Below are 16908 nucleotides of genomic sequence, written 5' to 3'. Positions count from 1 at the left end.
GACTCCTCACCCATGACTCCCCCGCTCAGCTTCATCAGACCAGTGAGCAGCAATTAGCAAATTCTTGTAACTGCGCATTAGGTGAGAGCCTTACGAGTAATTTTTCAGTGAACCGCTGGCAAAAACAATGTGAAGGGCTAATAGAGGAGAACTGCTGTGATGACTTTCTGGAGGCAGAAAGTTTCAGAAAGAACAAGAGTGTAAAAAAAAGAGATAAAGGCTCAATTTTAGGAAGTTAAATTACAAAGTCAAATTTAAAAAACGATGGAAAAATACCTTCTCGGATAAACTCTAGTGATTCCTCCATCTGTTGCAACAAACCTTGCTACTGTTCCATCTCTGAAAAGAAAAAATAGCACCAAATTATATCTGAAAGTTAATGACATAGTCAATTGCTAAACAAGTGTGCTACCTCTTGAAGCTTTAGATATACATTTACATTTAAGCCTGGTCACTGGTCTTTGTTTTGTATGTTCTAATGATAAACATCTGAAAACCTGAGGAATGATTTCAAACATATGGAAACACAATAAAACGCAACACACTGATGTAATTACTTTGTTTTCCTCTCAAAAAAGCATGCCATGGCTCAGTTCAGTGTGCTTGGTGTAATATGCTTTTTTATATGCTTTCATCATGTTTCACTAGAAAGATTAGACCAAATCACCCATAATAGAGAAAAAAAAGCTAAAAACTTTGGCTTTGTTTGCCAACAAATGGAGCATGAAACAAGCATCAGCTCTCAAAGTTCAGAGAAAGAATGCATAAATGTAGCAAAGAATGAAATATAAGCTGATATTATTTTCATTTAATCAAGGCTGTTTGTGGCTGAGCAATGCAAAAATTCCAAATTTAGGTGACTTAAATCATTTGAAACTGTAATGTTTGGCACTCACACTGACTGCTCTTTCCAAACTTTAACCAGCTCAGCTGTCAGTCCTGCATCCAGGATGAGTCGTTTCACAAGGGACTCGTTGCCTGTGCATTATAGACAAGATAAATTTCACATATTAATAATGTTACACCACCACATTACATGAGAAAGGATTTATTTTAAAAGAAATATAGGCAGCGTTGATAGATATGGGCAGGGAGAATGGACATCCCATGTATAAGGAATCCTGGTCATATGCAACTGGTACACTAAATCCACAACCCACATCTGTTTATAACTGTATGAATACCAGTGATCCACAATGTAAAGGTAATAGCCAGGAAAAAGTAGCAGCCAACTCTTATTTCTTTTATCTTTTTAAATGTACTGAAAAAAAAAATTACTTCATAGCATTTTTCAGTAAATCATCCAGCAGGGTGACCTGACTGGCCATTATATGTTAGAGATCAGACTGTACTTTGTGAAGCACTGGCTGTTAGAAGGCAGATGATGACAAGGGATTGAGTTTCAGCCTCCATGTCAAGGGAAATTCTTTTTGAAATGATCATCCGTGCCAGTGCTTTTGAAATACCTACACACTTCCTCCACCGCTTCCTCAAGTATTGCTTTAAATACTGCCACTATCTTTTAATGAAAATTCCAAATGCCAAACATAGGAACATTAATCCCAAAGTATTTGATTTGACCTTGAGTAAAACCAGATCAATGATACTATAACCCATTAGCTGGATAATGCTAAACTATATTCATGCCGAGAAACACTGGAGGGCAACAAATAAAGAACAGTGAGTCACGTAATATGACTGCATTGTGGATCTAGGAAATCTATTAGTTGATGACTGTGAAGTCATCCTGTTTACACGAGAACAGCTCTGAGATCATAGTATCTATATAGATATGATAGCTACACCACAATAAACACTAAAGTGATCCATGCATTTGCTATTTATATGCTTAGACAAAAGTTTGTTCAGCACCATTTATGACAACAAACTACAACTTTGGGGTCAGAAACTTCAGGGGATTGTCTTTAAAATTAAAGCAAACAGTGCATGAAACTAGCAAACCTGCTACAAATGTGCCAAATGAAGTTGCAGTGAAAGAGATGCATGACTCACATGCATCTGCAGTACTTCTGTCAATGTACTGGTTGAAGTCGAGAAGAAACTGGGTGTTGTTGAGCGACACCTTCACCTCTTTGCAATATTCCCTGAAGAAACATTGTTCAGTTTAAATAACATTCCCTTGTCTTTTGCTGTCGTTCCTTTAAAATGACTTGTAATAATAATAAAAGGCCTACTCACCTTGGAGCAATGTAAGTGTAACCAAACTCGTCAAACCTATCCAGCTGAATACTTTCCATGGCTTTGAAAACAGAAAGTTCCTGTTTTAGACCAACGCTCATCTTACTACAACGCATTCCTCACTTTGAAGGAGTACTATTACCACATTGGGTTTTAATGGCTATTTAGCTGCCCCATGTCTTATCAGCACGCCTTCAAAGTAGGTGTCTATTTCCCATCTGTACTCAATAGCAATTGGCAAGTGCATCATTTTTACCTCAATCTCATTATTCACAAAATGAAAAGATCAAATGATATGTACGTGCAAACATGCTCATTGAAATGAGTAGTTAAAAAAAATAAATAAATTTTCCAGTCACAAAGGTGACACAGAAAAATATAAAAATGTTTCCTCACAGCAAACACCAAGGTCATGGCAGATAAAGCACATCACTTCAAAATCGTAAGAATCAGAGACTGAACCTGTAACTTACAAGTAACAAGTTTGGGATAGCATTTCTAAAGCATTACATTCCATAAGAAGGTGAAATGATTTGTCGCTTTAACTGATTCTCTGTAAGAGAAAAACAATTGTAACACGTTTCAACAACAAATTATGAACTGTTTACTGAAGCAAATTTTCAGGGACTTGTATTTACCCTGCCTGTCTTTGGTTTGCAAGACTTCTACTCCACAATTAGAAGGAATGTTATTTAGCAATAAAATTCCAAATAATCGTTATAAGAGAAACCACTGTAAAACTTACAGATGGCTCTAGTTCTGTGTTCAAGCCAAAAGCTTGTGACTATTTTGCAGTATTCAAACTATAAAACCTGCATTAACCAGTTGAAAGATATAGGGAGAAATTAAACAAGTTGATATGTTATTTTAGTTATGTTAATGTGAAAAAATACTTGTTGAAATATTAAAGTAGAGCTTTAACTGTCTGCAGTTTGAGTTGCACATTTTTTTTGTGAAGGCTTTGTGAATTACAGAAATGATCAAACATTGTTTGTATTCCTTCAAATAATCTAAATCAGCTCTTTCAAACTCATTAGATGTGAATCAGTTGTGATCTAACATCAATAATGGGTACAAACTCCTATCCACTTGATAAAACTGATTTCATTGAGGATACAGATTCATTTGCTGAAATCCCACAAAAATGTTGGTGATCACAATGTGACAACTGATTGGCATACATTTTCATGGTTAAACTAATAGATGACATAAAAACAGATTTTTTTTCTACAACAGATTACTGTTGTTACATTGAGACAGAAATTAACATATCACAAAAGCCTCAAAGTTAAGAAACATTCTGGACAAAGATCAGAAGATAAATTAGACAGACTCAGAGAAAGAATAAAAGGAAAGTATGTGCTTTAAGATGCCCGTTGAGGCTTTAGCAGGTTCAGAGTGTTTCTAGATGATTTTTGTTTTTCTCCAACAATGCCAACAACCACATGGAAGTAATAATCTTCATAACTTCTCCCACTGCTAATTTTGTGAGTGTGTGTGATCGAGCAAACGGAAAGTGTGAGTTGTAGTACAAGAGGTTGCATGACTTAAAAGGGATGTTACAATGTTTATACTGGCAACGATGTTTATACTGGCAACTTTTCTCTGTGGCGACTTTAATAAAAGCTTCTGTTAAAAATTTACAAATTATAAACTATAGCATCATCACCAGTATAGAAAATGTATAAATATGATTTCTCTGGTCTGTACAAATGTTCTGCAGCTGATACTTACCTTCTTCCCCTGTTGAGACCCAAGGGATGAAGAATAATGCAGTGGCAAAAGAAAAAAGACAAAGGGTGGTCAAAATGCATTTATCGTCTGACAAATTACATGTAGAAAGATGATGAATCTTGTGGATATGTTCCACACATATTGAACAACCTACTTTGCAATGAGAGAATATTGTTACTAAAAGGTAAAAAAACAAACAAACAAACAAAAAAACCAACTGTGTGATGTAGGTTATAATAAAGCAAAAACCCCAGATTATCAAATATCTTGTTCATATAAAACAAAACAAATGCAAGGTAGAATTATTCCCTGAAACTTTCCTTTCCCTGTCTCTGTATTTCATTTAAAATGCCATCTTGTTATTCTTATCTCATAAATGACATGACAGACATCAATAGTCATCAATCTCTGGTCTCTTAAACTGAAGGCTTTTGGGCAATCCCTTTAAGATATATTGACTCATGTGGTGCAGTCTGTGAAAGCAATTACTGAGCACTCACTTTCCTTGGGGTCTTGGAAATCTGGTGTAGGATAAAACAACCTCTTTCATATAAAACATAACAAGCAGATTCATTGTCACTGTGTCTCTATAGACTAGTCTGAACATCTATGTTTAATGGATTTTGCCATTCTTTTTTTCTCGATCTTTTTCCTTATCCGACATTGTCTGCCTTCCCCATGCATAAAGTAATTTATTCTACAAATACAAATGTTCCTTTCATAGTCATAAAAAAATATGCTCAATCATTACACCCTTTCAAGAGACTCTTACCGATGTATCTCTTAGGTGAGTGGTTGCAGAAACCACCTAGTCCATGAAACTGATAAGATAGACAAAGCTTGAGGTGGTCTGGCTCCAAAGTGAAACCCTATACGGCTGAACAGAGAACTTTAGAGTCCCAAATCGCCATCAGAGTAGTCTGCAGCTGTAAGGCATGGTGTGTTGCTTTCTTTAACAGGCCTGTAAATGTGCTGACAGCGTTTATGGCACAGTGACAGACTCTGCAGAGAAATAGTGAAATGGAGGCTGAAACTAACCGTCTCTCAGAAATCTCATTTGATGAAATTACTGCACCATTAGTTGTTTATACTTTGTGGCGTCATGTCAGAGTTATGAAAGTTTTATTTAAACCAGAACATGGTATGTTCAATTCAGATTGTTTTCTTATATTCTTCATCAAAGTAACCACCTTCCTATTGTTTTCAAACTACAATTAACATTTCTTCAAAATTCCCCCTCAATTTAAGTTAATCAAATATTACCAAATAATTTACAATTCTCTCTAAAATGATTAAGCAAAAATAGCACTTTGACTTCTTAACTAATAAACTGGTAGCCATGTACTCTTCGAAAAATTTGCTGAGCACTTAAACTCTCCTTTTACTAAAAGCAGGAGAGAAGAAAAGTAAATAAACGGGTGTAGTTGCGATGTTAACTAAAAAACGACGTTAACTAAAAAACAAATACATACCAAAGTATTTTTTCTAAAAGTGACTTTAAACAAGATTCAGACTCTGCTCTCATCACCAATCGGAATTATGGCCATGAAAAAATGTAAAGGTAAGAGTGAAAATGCATTTTTTCAGTAACATTACATATTTTAAGAAATTAGTTCAACCTAAACTACTTGAGAATTGAGTCAGTAACATGGAACCATACAATCATAAATAATAAAAAAGAAAAAGGCTCATGCAGTGACCATTGCATTGAAGGGAGATCGCAGAACAAAAAATAGGCAGTACTTGCCCCAAGGTGAAGCTTTCAAATTCCAGCAGATAAGAAAGATAAAGAGGAAAAGTTAAAAAAAATGCAATCCAATAAAATGTACAAGAATTAGACACACCTATATGAAACAGTATGCACATTTACATGACATTGTTATGCAGCTATCCACTATTTTATGTATATTGTCATCCTTTAGAGAAGACAGCTTGACTTCATCAGTTTGAGAAAGCCTTGGAAGTTTAGGCACAGCAGAGATAAATAAATAAAATCATGAAGAAAAGGAATACCAAATGAAGAGAGAAGGAAAACTAAGGCAAAAGAAGCAGATTTTTTTCTGGGTGAGAAAATAGAAAATTCCAATTTAAAGACAAAAAGACAAAAGCAAAAGTATAATTGGCTATAGAAACACTTCCATAACTGAAATGTGGAGAAAGAAAAATCATTTAGTAATAGAGATAATGACAAGATGAGGAAACGTTCACTATATTTCAAGCCAGATGAGAGCCAGATGAAGGGAGTAAGGAGGTATAGAAGTGTCCAAAGCAGAAAAGATCAAAAGATTTAATGCTCCAGTCAGGTACTTGAGGGGAAAGACATGTTGAGGAGTTTGCGTGGGAGTAAAGATCCACTGACCAGTGGGTTAAACTACAAAAGAACAGCACAGTGGGACTGCAGGCATTTGAGCTGAAAATACAAAGGCTTGGTTGTGGTTACAGCAAACACTACTGCAGATCCTCAAGAGTGAAACAAAAATGCAAAATAATCTTAGAGAAACCAACTACGCTGAATGTTATGGATCTGTTTATGTGAATTTTGTACTCACAAATGGCTTGTTTCATATCGTCCCCAAGTTTAGCTTGAATGAAGTTTTCACTGTATTTAGGTAAAACCAGGGCCAGGCTGCAGAACATATCAAAGCGAGATTAAACTAGTTGCTTTTTTTAATGTGTGTAAAAATAATCAAATATAAACTAACTCATTGGTGGGATAATAGAAACAGAAGATGAGTCCCTGCTTTGTTAAACAGGATTCTTCATCAACTTCATCATATGTCTCACCTGTAATCTGTTCCATTGACTGGGGCCCATGTGTAGGTTCTTACCCCTCTGTCTATATATCTCTGCCAAAAGAATACACATACCAGTTCATTATAAATAAATTATCATTTCAAACAATGGAAATAATGAATCAACGAACCATGGACAAGATTTTTCATCCAAAACATGATTATCAATAATTCCTTAAAATTGTTGATGAATGCTTTACTCATTAGAAAGTTGCAACAAAAACATCCACAAGTGCAATGAAGGCTAAATGTTTTGACAGTGAAATTAGCCTGTGGCTAGAAAATCTATGTAAAAAACTAATGCTGCTTTTTCCCCCCAACATAACATTGTCTAGCCCTTCATTAAATAAACTTGATTTGATTTGAATGGATAAATGTTGTATTATTACTAAATTAATAATAATACTCAAAATTTATTACTAAAGAAGACCCATTAGAGAAGAGAATCTGAAGCAGAAAATGTAGTTTTTGGACTTTTGTCATTTCTCCACTTGTATCGCTCATGGGATTGTCCCGACTAGATAAAATGCCATTTTTGAATGAATTCTGGACAGGTGGTAGCACATTTTCTGATTGAAAAAGTTTATTAAAGATAGATAATCACCAAATAAACTTCAGCTATGTGTTGCTGTTTGCCAGGTAATTGGCAAAGGAGCCTGTGTTACACATTTTCTAAAGCAACAGCAGTGAGCCCATTTTAGCTGCTATCAAACAGTGTCATTTGGCCAACACCCTACTTTGATTTTACTTTTTTATTGTAGTTGATTCACAACTAAGCATATTTCTGGCAAATTTATGAGTTGTTGATTGATTGCCACCGATTGATATCAACCGTTGATATTATGAGTCCGAGCCTCTTCTTATTCACCTTGTTTCAAAAACAGATTGCAGGTTTTTTCCACAGAGGAAGAAAAAAAAAGATAATCAGCAAATTGTGCAAAGGTTGTAGTTGAAGGACATTTTCATAATATATTTTTAGCAGTGTTCTTTGGAAGAATTCAAAGTCAGCTCTCTTGGCTGTTAAGTAACCCTACACATGGAATCAATCATGATATTTTACAGCTGGTATGGTACAGTACTCAGAGGTGATAACCTTTTTTCCAGACAAATGAATAACTGGATGTCTCAGAAAATACAGACAGAAATAAAAAGAAACATATCTCTGCACTAATTGTTTTCTGACCATGCTTTGAGATTCAAGGCCTTCTTTGACTGAAGTGAATTATTTTCACTTGGCTTATTTTCTTGTGTTCACCTTTTCTTGAGTGTATATGCTTTAAAATAAACTTTACCACTCACTGTGCTAATATTCTGTAGTAAATTGAGACAGAAGGATTTTTCAATCTGCCATTAAAGCTACAAGATGTATTTCCCATACTAATAAGTAGAAGCCCTGGCATTGTATTTAGAGATGATTAGGATTAGGAAGAAGATGTGTTCAGTTCGCAGTGATCAAGGATTAACACAGTATTTGGATTTTGTGTGCATGAATGGAATGCTCAACAATGTGCAACGGATTGCTAGAAATCACTCATTTCTGAGAAGCCAATCAAAGTTCTGAAGCTGCATTGGAGAAGCAGAGAACTAGTTATTGAAATTCCTCAGATTGTGGGGAAACATCTTAGTGCAGATTTGTTACCTGTGGTAGGAACACTGTGATGAAGACAATTGTTCAATACCATTGCAGATGCCTTACAATAAAATGAGGACTCCCACATGAGGAGAAATAAGCCATCTTTAAACTGCTGTTTGCAGTTGTACAGAAAATACAACTACAATGTGAAAATACAACATTTACAGATCACATAAAAAAACAACAAATATTTCATTAAGACTTTTAAAATTAAGCATTTTCACCATTACCTCTTACCTCATCTTGAGTTTTAACCAAAGTATCAATAGTACTTTCTCCTATTTCTCCATCAATCATCATTCTTCTTATCTGTGAAATAAAAATAAGAAGTGAATAACTTAAAAGTGAAAAAGAGACAGTGTAGCTGGTATATTTGAAATTATATTTGAAGACATTTTTATATTATCCAGGTATTTAACATTCTAGATTTTCCTGAGCAAGTGTGATTTATTGATCTGGAAACACTACCTCCACTTTTATGTCATTTTCCAGCTCAGCATCAAGAAAGTCCAAGGTCACAGGCTCCTGAAATTTAGGATTCTGTAGAAGAGATAATAGTTTGAATTGAAATATGATGATGTTTCCGGCAGCCGCATACAAATCAATCGAATAAACAAAACAAAGAAATCTTTAAGTTTTTCTAAAGTAACAGTGCAAGCTTTGGTCGTCAACCATTTAGCACAGCAAAGATTAAATCACAATAAAATTAAAAAGCTCAGAAAAAGCTTTAGCTAAATGTCATGTCAAAACTTAGTATCTGGCCATTTACTTGCTTTTTTCCTTAAATCAACACACTGACAAGTATACTCTTAAGAAAAACTGTGACCTAAAGTAGCTGAATATCACAGATTTCAAACATTTCAGGTAAGGTGGAATCTTTGGTTTTTACTTAAGTATTTATAACACAGATTTTAGTTATCTGCACCAGATTCTTCTGCAGAGCGAATGCCAATTATTTCCCCCCAACACCTAACCAAATCCAGAACACAAAAAACAAAGTGTATGCACCATATGGCAGTATTTTTCCATTATTTCGAACACCACACACAGACATGAATTAGACTTGATACAAAGTGACACTGAACTCTATTAATGTCCTCTCTTAAAAACCCTATATGTCTGAGTGACTTTATAGTGATATAAAATGGTAGCAGTAATCTAGTTCTTCTCTATAAAAAAGCAGTATGTGAAACCTGATACCAGCCTAAATTCCTCAGTATTTTCACTCCAAAAATTGCAAAATATGCAAAGATTGTTACATTAAACAGTTTTTGTTTAGTTTATTTTATGGTTTCAATGGTAAGAAATTGATTCTTACATTATATGGATTAATATAAAGGGTCTTTGACAGAAAAAAAGGACAAAAAAACATTTACCAATGGTTTATCTGCAAAAAATAAAGTAAGTTTCTTACATGTGATGATAAGCAAAATAATGCACCAAAAGACGATGATGAAGATGATGAATCTCAAAGAGAAAAGTAAGAAAAGACAGATGAAACACATCAAGAGAGTCAACAACTGCAAAATGATATACATCATAAATTTAGCTGGGAAAGAAAATTAAAATAAAATGAAAATATGAACAGGTAGAATGAGCAAAAATTAGGAAAAATGGCTTAAATAATAATTGATAGGAAAAAGGAAAAAAGAGAGAACTTTAGAGAAACTGTTGTATGTCAGCGAGAAATGTGGTGATGTGAGCCGGAGAGTGAGATGAAAGTAAAAACACAGCGGCAACATTGGATGACATTTTCATATTACGATGTTAAACAGGCCTCAAGGTCACAATCAGTATGCCTCGATCTGCTGTTTGACTTATTCAGTGAGACAATGTATCTGCCTTAGGGCTAATGGAAAATAAGCTTGCCTGAATGCAACATCAGAATGAGATCACTCTAATGGAGCCTTATTACAAAGTAAGGTCACATTGCTCGGTGGAGTAATATGATCAGAAACCTGAACTCATTTGCCAATACTGACAAATAATCACACTTCTGAAACAATGCCATGACTAGTTGGACATCTAAATCTGTGTTGGCCACAAGAAATGTGGCCAACACAGATTTGGCCACATTACGAAATAAATCTAATACTAAAGAATAACTACTCTTAAGAAGCACAGTTAAAGTAACAAAGAATAATAACTAGACACATAAAACAGTAGAATCATTAAGAAAGGACTGAATTAAAGTAAATCAGAAACAGGACTGATCTAATAAAAAAGAAACTAAAGAATAAACAATTATCAAACAGAATGGCATAATCAAAACACCTAAAAACCCAAGATCCTAATAAAGAATTCCTTTCACCATAACTAAAAAAAACCACATCAATCTGAATCATCTATTTAAATTGGGATTGTTCAGATAGGATTACAAAGCACATCACCAGATTAAACACGGTGGTTCACTAAAGCAACTGCTGCTCAATCTATGGGACTGCAAAACAGTCTTTCTAATTTGCCACGAAACTACTTCAGCAGTCTATAGTGCAACTACTTTCTCTCACCTCATGAAATGTTACAGCATACTTATTATTGAGTCTGAGCTTCCTGTTACGAATCCTTTTCTACAAAAAAAATTATAAAAAGATGTACAGTGATGAACTTTTATGTTTAAATGTATGAGGAGCAGAGCTATAGGGGCAATGACCGAAGTATACATACTTGTACTCATTGTGAAAGTTCCCTTATAACTTCATGTTCTTATTTTTCCTTGTTGCCATGTCACAGGTCAGTCTTGAGCAATGATTGTAAAAGTCTAAAATGACTTTTATATTTGCTATTTTCTGTTACTTCAGGTTGCAGGTATATACTAATGAAAACTGACAGCCTAAAAATTACCACACCCATGGATGTAATAAGCTAAGAAATAAAATAATTAGAACCATAGCTGCTTGGCTTGAAGTGTGTGTGGTCTGCAGTTTCAGATCTATGGAGGAGAACAGGCCAGTGTAAAGCTCTGGGCAACACATGGCCCTTATACAACCTGTCAGTGCGAGCATGCCTGAGGCTGAAGGTAGTGAGCTGCAAAGGGATTTGTTGAAAAGAAAGCTGGAAACTCTGGTGGGGTCAGGGCTAATTTTTACAGGGTCATATCTTAATGTGTGCCAGTGGCTGAAAGTCCATTTGCATTTATCTGACAAACTGTGAGAAAACTCAGGGCCTTAGGGAGACCTCAATGTTTTAATGTTGAGTAGAATTTCATTAGCTTACATCATATTATATGTTTACTTACTAGTTAAATATTAAGCATTTAAAAAAATATATACAACAATGTGAAGAAATAGAACATTTTAACATAATATGAAAATAGTAGCAAAACAAATTTAGAGATTCAGAAAAAATTACCTTCAAAGATGTACCACTTAGTTTACCATAGTTTTATCCCTTATTTCTAAACATGTTTGCCAGTTCACTGCCAGGTCTCCATATCTATACAATCCCAAATGGCAAAAATGACCTCCCAGCCATCATCATGTCCAGTTATATTCTAGCTGGGGAATAGATTCTGACTATGAAGATTGATCTGTTGCCAATAGATGAAAAAGCATTTTAAAAAAAAGAGCCTTTGCCATCTGCTGGGCTACATAATATCTTCTGACAATATGTCACAGGGAAGCTGTTTGGAAGAGCCAAAATATTTTAGAATTCAGTTGGATATGGACATGCAGATTCCATACCTTTGGCTGGAGATTGGGATGCAGCAGAACATATCCGTTGGGATCAATAGCAAAGTAGTATCCATTAGGACCAATCTGTTGTAAAGATAAACAAAGGAGAGAAATAAAACTTTTTTTTTGGGGTGAGGGGCTCAAAGACAAGAAGACATACGATTTTTCTTTTATTTGTCATTATGTTTGTGGAACATAACAAAATTGGAGTGGCATTGTCATTGATAACTACATAAATAAATAGAGTTTTAATCAGACCTTAAAAACCACATTTATGCTGTTATTCATGGCAAAAGAGGGGTGAAATTATGGTGCAATGCTACATATAGCATTGTCATTTCAGAAAAAAAAATCTGGCTACAATCAGGAGTCAGTGTTATGTTATATTTTTTCTGTATTGACTCAGTGATGGTCTGACTTCCTATTCAGAGAATACACTGCCTCAAGTCAGATTTGCTGGGATAGGCTTCAGAGTACTGACTCTAAACATGATTGATGTATGGGATAATGGCAGCTAATGGATTATTAAAAACTTGTAGGAAGGATTTACTGGTCCCAAAACACCAGTGTAAGTTGGAACAAAGAAAATGTATTATGCATTGCATACCCTGTTTTGTGAATAGTTTTGAATAGACAGCCAGCTAAATTTAGTTTCATCACATATTTCCTCCAGAGGGAAAAAAGCCCATTTTGGACATCCTATCTAGCCAGAAGACTTGGTAAGTAGTAAGTAGATTTTTTCTGAATGCATGTGATCTCATGTGGATGAATTACACTTACTGTGAAGCGGGGTGTGAGTTTCTTGATGTCGTCAAGAGATACATCAATCCCCATTACGCCCAAAATCAACTGATTTTGATGCTTAAGTGGAAAAAAAAAACAGGATTGGAAAATTGAGGAACATTGTATTTGTCAGGTTAACTGCAAACACCATAACTTTATGTATTTATATTACTTCTCTGTTCCTTTCATCAAAAGTCTTTGTTCTGTTGAAAACAGGCAGTGTTCCAGTGATGACCAGACCAAGTTCCTAATGCAGAATCAGGAGAAAACACTGTTATATATTTTAATAGTAAAATATGTTTTGCTAATTGTCACAGAACAGAAAAAAATTATGTCCTACCAGAGCATCAAGATAGACATTAGTCCACTGAACTTGTTTGGCCTGTTTGTCTGCTAGAACCATGGGCCTTCCCAAGACATCTAGATATTCCTGAATTTAACATACAACAAAACATGTTTTCCCTTCTTTTTCATAAATGGCATGCATTCCTCAAACTCTTAAAGAGCCTATAAAATGTTCCAACATCACCTGTGTGTTTATTCTGATGGCTCCAATGGAAGGAATCTCGTAAAAGTAACCTGGGTAAATGATCATACTTTCAAATTTAATGATAAAATACAAAGGGTGAATGGCAAAATATTGTCTAAATGTGTTTTTTACCAATGTGTGGTACAGTTCTTTTCTTATTCCACAATGAAACTTGAACTTACAAATGAGTTTCCTTATTTTTTATTTGATCCTGATACTCTTGCATTGCATTATGTTGTTTTAATGACATATTAATAACTTATGACATAAACATTTCTCCTTTTGATCAATGTAAATGCTATGCTCTTTCTGTAAGCACATTACAGAGTCACTGTACAGGAGAAGCATCTAAAACCAATGTATGGTACCTTTGTTGGAGCAGGCCATCCACTGGATGGGTCCTTTATCATAGTTGTGTTGTCCAACTGAAAAGGTGAAGATTCTGACCTAGAAAATAATATTAAAAAGAACAATGACACCTCATTAGATTTGACGGACAATTTTATGAAATTACACTGCATACTCAACGACAACTTTATTAAACACATTTCTTGAGACAGTGAGTAAGCCAGTCACACTACAACAACTCAATGCATTTAGGGATAAGTGAAGACCACTTACCGAAGTTCAAATTGAGCATCAGAATTGGGAATAAAAGAGGGATTTAAGAGGCTGGTTCAAGATAATTGAAAAGTAATTGAAGCTCAATATTCATTTTTTCCAACAAATGTTCAGATGGCATGAAGAATACCATCTGAACAAACACCATACTGAGCCTCAAAGAAGATGGGAAACTACATCACATAAAAAGCACTTCTGCTAGTTAAGAAGACAAAACTGAAGCAAAAGTTCACACAGGCTCACCAAAACCTGATAAAAACAAATTGGAAAGATTCTCAGTTTAATGAGAATGGTCAAATGATTTTCAGTTTAATAAAGGGCGTTGAAGTAAAAAACATAAATCCATCTTTCTTGTATCAGCTGTTCATACTGTTGCTGGTGCTATAATATTTTGGAGCACACTTTCTTGGCCTTTTGGGCCTCCTTGAACCAGTCAGACATTATTTCAATGTCACATCATGCTTGAGCATTATTGTTGACCATGTCCCTTTATAACCACATCGTACCCATCTGCTTATTACACTTTAAGTTGTTTTTTTTAAATATTTTTTTTATGGGGGATATATGTCCTTGTTCGTATACACTGCTGCTGCTCTCTTCACCTTCTTAATTATCCTTTTGGGATGAATAAAATTTTATTGAATTGAATTGAATCTTCTGATAGCTACTTCTATAGTAAATAGCTTCCTCATGATGACCAACTGCTTTGACTCTTTGTGGTCTGGTTTTCGTGCTCACCACAGCACGGAGACTGGCCTTGTAAAAGTATTCAATGATATCCATATAAATACGGACTGTGGGAGAACCACGGTGCTGGTTCTGTTGGACCTCAGTGCAGCTTTTGACACTGTCGACCATGACATATTACTGAATCGACTGGAGAGTTGGGTTGGACTCTCCGGTTCGGTGCTCGACTGGTTTGAATCCTACATAAAGAACAGGGATTTCTTTGTTTCAATTGGAAACTTCTCATCAAAGAGGTCAAAGGTCACATGTGGGGTACCCCAAGGTTCAATCCTAGGACCCTTGTTATTCAATATTTATATTCTCCGACTAGCTCAGGTTGTAACAGAAAATAATATTAGCTACCATAACTATGCAGATGACATACAGCTCTACATTACGATGTCACCAGGTGACTCTGAACCCATCCAAACACTGAATAAATGTTTAGAACAGATAAATGCGTGGATGTGCCAAAACTTTCTCCAGCTGAACAGAAACAAAACTGAAGTCATTATTTTTGGACCTAAAGAGGAACGATCTAGAGTCAATGGACAGCTTCAGTTATTACAACTAAAAACTAGCGATCAGGCCCGAAACCTGGGAGTAGTGATGGACTCGGACTTGAACCTCCAGAGCCACATAAAGACGATTCCAAAGTCGGCCTTCTATCACCTGAAGGACATCTCCAGGATTAGAGGACTAATGTCTCAGCCAGATCTAGAGAAACTCATTCATGTGTTTATCTTTAGTTGCATTGATTATTGCAACAGCATCTTCACAGGCCTGTCCAACAAATCAATCAAACAGCTGCAGTTGATCCAGAATGCTGCTGCTCGCTTTCTCACTAAAACCAGGAAGATAGAGCACATAACACCAGTTTTAGAGTCCCTACACTGGCTCCCTATAGCACAAAGAATAGATTTTAAAATACTGTTGTTAGATTACAAATCACTGAATGTTTTAGCACCACAATACATCAAAGATCTGCTGTTGTTGTATCAACCTTCCACACCTCTCAGGTCTTCTGGTTCTGGTCTGCTCTGCATCCCCAGAACCAGAACCAAGAGAGGAGAAACAGCTTTCAGCATCTATGCACAAAAAATTTGTAACAAACTTCCAGAAAACTGTAAAACAGCGGAAACCCTGACTTCCTTTAAATCTCAACTAACACCTGTTTAGAATTGTATTTGAAATGTAATATGTAACAATGCATTGTGTATTCTATGTTGCACGACTTTGTGTTTTTGTGCTGAAATGTGCTATACAAATAAAATATGATTTTCTTTTGATTTGATTCTAGTAGGATAATGTCACAAAGTGCAGATTGCCAAAACCATTTTTTATTTTACAAGAACAGTTCTATTTTGCCCTTCTGTATCGGTAGCATAACATCATATTCTGTAGCCGTCTTTTATACTTTTCAATATTTACTTGTTTTGCCAGTAAGTCTCAGTGGAAGAATACTTTTTTTCTTGTATTTATTTGTATCTAAATGAAATGATATTGAGCCTCTAAGAGAATTGCTCAAATGTTCAGTTTGTTAAAGTAATGAGGATTCATGCTTCTTTCATCACTTCTCAAAGTGAATGAAATATTAAGTATTTTGTTTCTGAAAACAAAGGACACAATGCCCCATCAGTTTTAGTAGCCAGGATTTATGTAAATAACTTTTCGATCACTAAAATAAAGATAATCACCACTACAGAATATATTTAAACATGTTTAAAATGCTCTTTATTTTTGATGGTAGACCTTTTTAAAGAATATTATATTTCACAGTGTTTCACAGAAATACAAAAAAACAAAAATAAGTATTTTGTTTCTGAAAATAAAAGACAATTCCTTATCAAAGTCTAAAAAATGCTATTTATCCTCTTACAAAATAATTCTGTTACAAAGTAATTCTGTTACAAAGTAATTCTGTTTTACCCTTTTTATTACGCCATCTACAACATCTGTTTACACAGATTCATTCTGTTGAAAAAATTATATCAGGTATGGATGGCTTGACTAAATACACAAACACTTTTTCAAGTGATGATTTCATTTCAGCTACCTAAACTAACCTGCCATTATGTGAAAAAAAATGTAAAGCATAAATTAGCTGTAACTCACCACATTTGTGGTTCAGTTTTAGGAGCCACTCCCAGGACTAATTACCTCTAGAAAGAAATTTAATACGGGTCTGTATAAAATTGAGTAGCCTAAAAGACCTCT

At 35.0% G+C, this 16908-nt stretch overlaps 1 protein-coding gene across 2 annotated transcripts in view; it reads right to left on the bottom strand.

Annotated features, from left to right (window-relative positions):
* The window catches only part of LOC129359059 (voltage-dependent calcium channel subunit alpha-2/delta-1), a 67315-nt gene that overhangs the window by 10662 nt on the left and 39745 nt on the right, over nt 1–16908 (bottom strand). The window contains exons 14-29 of one of the 2 annotated variants that reach the window (XM_055028441.1): nt 13713–13791; nt 13345–13394; nt 13156–13245; nt 12988–13062; nt 12813–12893; nt 12042–12116; nt 10869–10928; nt 8827–8883; nt 8596–8667; nt 6718–6779; nt 6483–6559; nt 5672–5692; nt 2200–2260; nt 2014–2105; nt 897–978; nt 277–339 (exon numbers count right to left, since the gene is read on the bottom strand). In XM_055028441.1, coding sequence (XP_054884416.1) covers nt 277–339; nt 897–978; nt 2014–2105; nt 2200–2260; nt 5672–5692; nt 6483–6559; nt 6718–6779; nt 8596–8667; nt 8827–8883; nt 10869–10928; nt 12042–12116; nt 12813–12893; nt 12988–13062; nt 13156–13245; nt 13345–13394; nt 13713–13791 — 1097 coding nt within the window. Of the gene's footprint in view, nt 1–276; nt 340–896; nt 979–2013; nt 2106–2199; nt 2261–5671; nt 5693–6482; nt 6560–6717; nt 6780–8595; nt 8668–8826; nt 8884–10868; nt 10929–12041; nt 12117–12812; nt 12894–12987; nt 13063–13155; nt 13246–13341; nt 13395–13712; nt 13792–16908 lie in introns of those variants that run through there. The other variant, XM_055028433.1, reaches the window with a different exon arrangement.

Source organism: Poeciliopsis prolifica, unplaced genomic scaffold (genome assembly GCF_027474105.1).
Source record: "Poeciliopsis prolifica strain line A6 unplaced genomic scaffold, Auburn_PproV2 SCAFFOLD001, whole genome shotgun sequence".
In the NCBI taxonomy this organism is placed as follows: domain Eukaryota; kingdom Metazoa; phylum Chordata; class Actinopteri; order Cyprinodontiformes; family Poeciliidae; genus Poeciliopsis; species Poeciliopsis prolifica.
This window is presented reverse-complemented; position numbering and strand designations above follow the sequence as displayed.